The sequence below is a fragment of the Vigna unguiculata genome, chromosome 2, assembly GCF_004118075.2.
Source record: "Vigna unguiculata cultivar IT97K-499-35 chromosome 2, ASM411807v1, whole genome shotgun sequence".
Lineage (NCBI taxonomy): Eukaryota > Viridiplantae > Streptophyta > Magnoliopsida > Fabales > Fabaceae > Vigna > Vigna unguiculata.
Genome location: NC_040280.1, coordinates 4,328,534 through 4,333,060, shown reverse-complemented (window position 1 = coordinate 4,333,060; position 4,527 = coordinate 4,328,534). Strand labels below are relative to the sequence as shown.

The window sequence follows — 4,527 nt, the reverse complement described above, 5'->3', positions numbered from 1 at the left end:
GTTAGACCGACTAGGTTTCAGAGGGACCCAGAATGAACTGTGTGAACTTGTTTACCACTCCTACAACCTATTTTTGTGTCCTTTCTTAATCTTTACCCCTTCTTTGTGTCCTCGTGGCAAACACAGTGAATATCATAATAGAAAAACAGATTCGGTGCATCATCTTCAAAGATCTTCTACTTATACACGCCAAAAAAACATGAAAAAAATGATAAACACATACTTATTTTTCCTTCTGTCTCTTTCTCTTGATCAATGTTTTAGGTTTCCATCAAACTCCTATAACATGGCTTTTCACAGTAATCATTTTCGTTTGCACAAGCACACACCAACTCAGCATCACTAATGGTCCCTCTTATAAGAAATAAAACACACAACCTCATTCCCACACCCAAAAATTCTTCCTTTCTCTCTCTCATTCTCTCTTCAACCATGTCATCTTCTTCCTCCGATGCCGACAACCTTCCGCTCAGAGAAATCCCCGGAAGCTACGGCCTCCCATTCTTCGGACCCATAGTCGACCGCCACAACTACTTCTATCACGAGGGCCGCGACAAGTTCTTCGCTTCTAGAATCCACCGCCACAACTCCACCGTCATCCGCACCAACATGCCACCGGGACCCTTCATCTCCTCCGATCCTCGTGTTGTCGCGCTGCTCGACGGCACCTCCTTCCCCGTACTTTTCGACAACGATAAGGTTCAGAAACTCAACGTCCTCGACGGCACCTACATGCCCTCCACCAAGTTCACCGGCGGCTTCCGAGTCTGCGCCTACCTCGACACGGCGGAGTCCAACCATAAACTCATCAAAGGCTTCTTCCTCCAAGCTCTGGCACGACGAAAAGACGTCTTTCTGCCGCTTTTCCGAAACTGCCTCAGTGAATCCTTTGCAGAGATCGAAGATCAGTTGAGTAAGAACACGAAAGCAGGTTTCAACGACGTGTTTAGCCAAGCTTCCTTCAACTTCATGTTCAGGTTATTCTGCGATAACAAAGACCCTTCCCAAACCAACCTCGCTTCCAAGGTCAATTCATCTTCCACACAATCCATAACTATCGTCAAAATAAGTTTTAAATAAAAAACATTCATAAAACTAGTGTTTTTATTAAGTTTTTATGCTATAATTATATAAAGATAATCTGGTAGATCACAAAATGAAGAAGATAAATTTGGTAAATAAAAAAGAATATAAAAAAAGTAATATATATTATGCAATTATTTTTTCCTAAAGATGTTGTTTCGTTGTGTATTTTATTAAAAGATAAAAAAAATTTAATTTAGCAAAAACTAAAATAGTTTAGTTAAAAATGTAAAAAGTTACTATAAAATATGGGTTATGGTTATTGAGAGATTATGGTCTTTAGTTATATGACATTAGTCTTACACATATAAAACCTTAGACACCACTCTAACCCCAAAACCTTAAGACAATGTTGTTATGGGTCTTTATTCTTATATAGTGTTTAACTTTGTCTTTTCTATCCAATGTGAGACTTTTTGACTCACACTAGGACTATTCCCAAATGTGATTTTTTAGATGAATTTTCTTTATGTAGTAATATAGAAAAAAAAAGAGTATTTTATGTACATATATATCTTACTTTCTGAAGCATGCTCTAATTTATATATATATATATATATATATATATATATATATATATATATATATATATATATATAAAGTTATTTTATTTACTTTACTTTGTTTTATGTCCTTTTCCAAATAAATAATAAACTTGAATTTTGCCTGACTTCATGCTTCCATTCCATGTGGTGTTCTCTTGTAACTTCTAAATTCACTCCTCTCTCACCTGTGATTTGTTATCTGTATAGTGTATCACTTCAATTCCTTTTACCTTCAATTTAAATATTTTATATAATATATCAATTTTGTAAGAAAATAACATTAAAATATATGAAAATTGTATTAAATTCAAAATTAAGATATACATTGATGTAAAATAATAATTTTTTGTTACAACGTTTAAATTTTAATTTAATTTAATAAAATCATATTATAAAATGCGAACGCCCGGCGTATGCTGTATTTTGGCTAATAAAAAATTGAGGGTGCAAGGTCTAAATCCGTAGGGAAGTTGGTCTTATGCAATTTGGTATTGTAATTCGAATTTTAGAGTTAAAATAACTCAAGTAGCCTTTTCAAATTGTTATTTCTTGCCGTTTCAGGCATGGTGTTCACCAATTATATAAAATTTACAAGAACAATGATCCAATATAATATATATATATATATATATATATATATATATATATATATATATATTTCTTTTAGTTAGAGTCTCTTTTTTTTCTCTAAAGAGCTGTTTAAAGAAAATTTTATGAGAAGATAAGCCTTTACTCTTGTCAATTTCCATTCATAGTGCAGAATGTTTGTCTCCTTCATACAAAACAAAACCGGTGCATTTTTATCAGAATACACACATAAAACGGGTCGATCCGTATACCCACAAAGTTTAAACAGGATCCTATTTTGTTTTCAGGGACCGAAGCTGGTGGACACGTGGCTTCTGTTTCAACTGGCCCCACTTGCGACGCTTGGTCTCCCCAAAATCTTCAACTACGTCGAAGACTTCGTCATCCGCAGTTTCCCCTTCCCCGCGTTTCTCACAAAGTCCGGTTACAACACTCTCTACGACGCCTTCAAAACACACGCGACCACACTCCTCGACGAGGCCGAGAAGCTGGGCCTGGACCGGAACGAGGCCTGCCACAACGTGGTTTTCACCGCGGGCTTCAACGCCTACGGCGGGCTCAAAAACCAGTTCCCGGTTCTCCTGAAGTGGGTGGGCCTCGCCGGCGACAAACTCCACGCGGACCTCGCGAGTGAGGTTCGGCGCGTGGTGAGCGCAGAAGGAGGAGTGACGTTAAACGCGCTGGAGAAGATGCCGTTGGTGAAATCCGTTGTTTACGAGGTGTTGCGGATCGAACCTGTGGTGCCGTACCAGTACGGGCGCGCGAGGGAGGACATGGTGGTGCGTAGCCACGACGCGTCGTTCGAGGTGAAGAAGGGGGAGATGCTGTTCGGATACCAGCCGTTCGCGACGAAGGATCCTAGGATATTCGAGGATGCGGAGGTTTTCGTTGCGCGTAGGTTTGTGGGCGAAGGGGAGAAGATGCTGAAACACGTGCTGTGGTCCAATGGGAAGGAGACAGAGGAGGCTTCGGTGAGTAATAAGCAGTGTGCGGGGAAGAATCTGGTGGTGCTGCTGTGCAGGTTGTTTCTGGTGGACCTCTTCTTACGATACGACACGTTTGAGTTTGAGTTTAAGCAATCTGGGTTTGGTCCTAGTATTACTCTTAAGTCCCTCACCAAGGCTTCTACCTTGTTTTGACTTTTATTTATTTGGTGTTGTTTCTTTAGAACTTGTGGATTAGCTTCATCTCAAAACAATGTTTGTTTGGTGTTCAAAAATAATATTTGGGCTTTTTTTAACTTGACAAGAAAAATATTACAAGTCCTTATTAATATCTTTTTAACAAATTTAATACAGTTAATTCATTTATTTTCTAAAACAAAAAAAATATACATGGATTTGTTTTAATTATAAGTATATTTCGAAGTTAAAAAAACATTTAAATAAACTGAACACATACATGTATGCGTAGAGTTTGAATTTTTTACTGATTTGTTTTTCTGTTATCTATCTGTTATGTCTTTAAAATATACAAATAATTATTAATTTTAAAATTTTAAAATATATTAAAATTATCTTTAAATAACAAAATATGTTTTTAATATTTAATAGAAGATAGAAAAAAATTACAGCTGATAAATCGAAGTCGTATGTATGTATTTACAAAAAGATTACAATGAATTCTTACATCATCATGCAAGACGTAATATTAATATATATTTATCCATTTTGACATGACAAGTACGATATTAACACTTCACTTGTGGAAAAAGAAAAAACTTAATATTTTCATTTACATATTTATATTTACATGTGATAGATTGTATCGAGAGATTATGGTTCTATATAGTTATATGATATTAGTCTTTACATATATAAGACATTTGACACCACTTTTATCTCTAAAACTTTAAAGCAATAGTGTTATGAATATTTATTTTTATATAATATTTAACTTTGTTTATTCTATGGGATTTGAGTCATACTTAAACTATTCCCAAACAATTTGCTATTGGCACTACTGAAATAAGGTAAGATTACCTTCTAATATTTTTATTTTCATTTGGCTCTAAGGTATTAGATATTTTGAATGAAAGAATGATGCAAACAATAGTGTGAAACATGATAACGCTATACGCCGACAATTATAAGGATATACTTTTAACTGTTTTTGTATTGCATAAGACACCTCGTCTTTGTTTTCCTTTAATTTTTCTCTTTTGTCTCTCTTCCTTGGTCCTCTTTCGCCTGCCACTATGACTAGTAGTGTCACCATCGTGAGTACCCATTGCAATTACATCATCATCCACTACCTCCACGATTGCTTGTCATTACTCTGCGATCACTCCATTGATTGCTTTGCCATCTCT

General features: G+C 35.9%; 1 protein-coding gene across 1 annotated transcript; it reads left to right on the top strand.

The window, feature by feature from the left end:
- Positions 1–217: 217 nt before the first annotated feature.
- LOC114167336 (allene oxide synthase-like) lies at positions 218–3,470 on the top strand. Its single transcript, XM_028052399.1, has 2 exons — positions 218–1,026; positions 2,504–3,470. The coding sequence occupies exons 1-2, from the start codon at positions 346–348 to the stop codon at positions 3,353–3,355; spliced, it is 1,533 nt and encodes a 510-aa protein (XP_027908200.1). The 5' UTR covers positions 218–345; the 3' UTR covers positions 3,356–3,470.
- The last annotated feature ends 1,057 nt before the right edge of the window (positions 3,471–4,527 follow it).

Coding starts and splice junctions, on each gene's coding strand:
- LOC114167336 (XM_028052399.1), top strand. CDS start 346: ATGGTCCCTCTTATAAGAAATAAAACACACAACCTCATTCCCACACCC. Junction 1,027..2,503: donor AAACCAACCTCGCTTCCAAG/GTCAATTCATCT, acceptor TTTTGTTTTCAG/GGACCGAAGCTGGTGGACAC.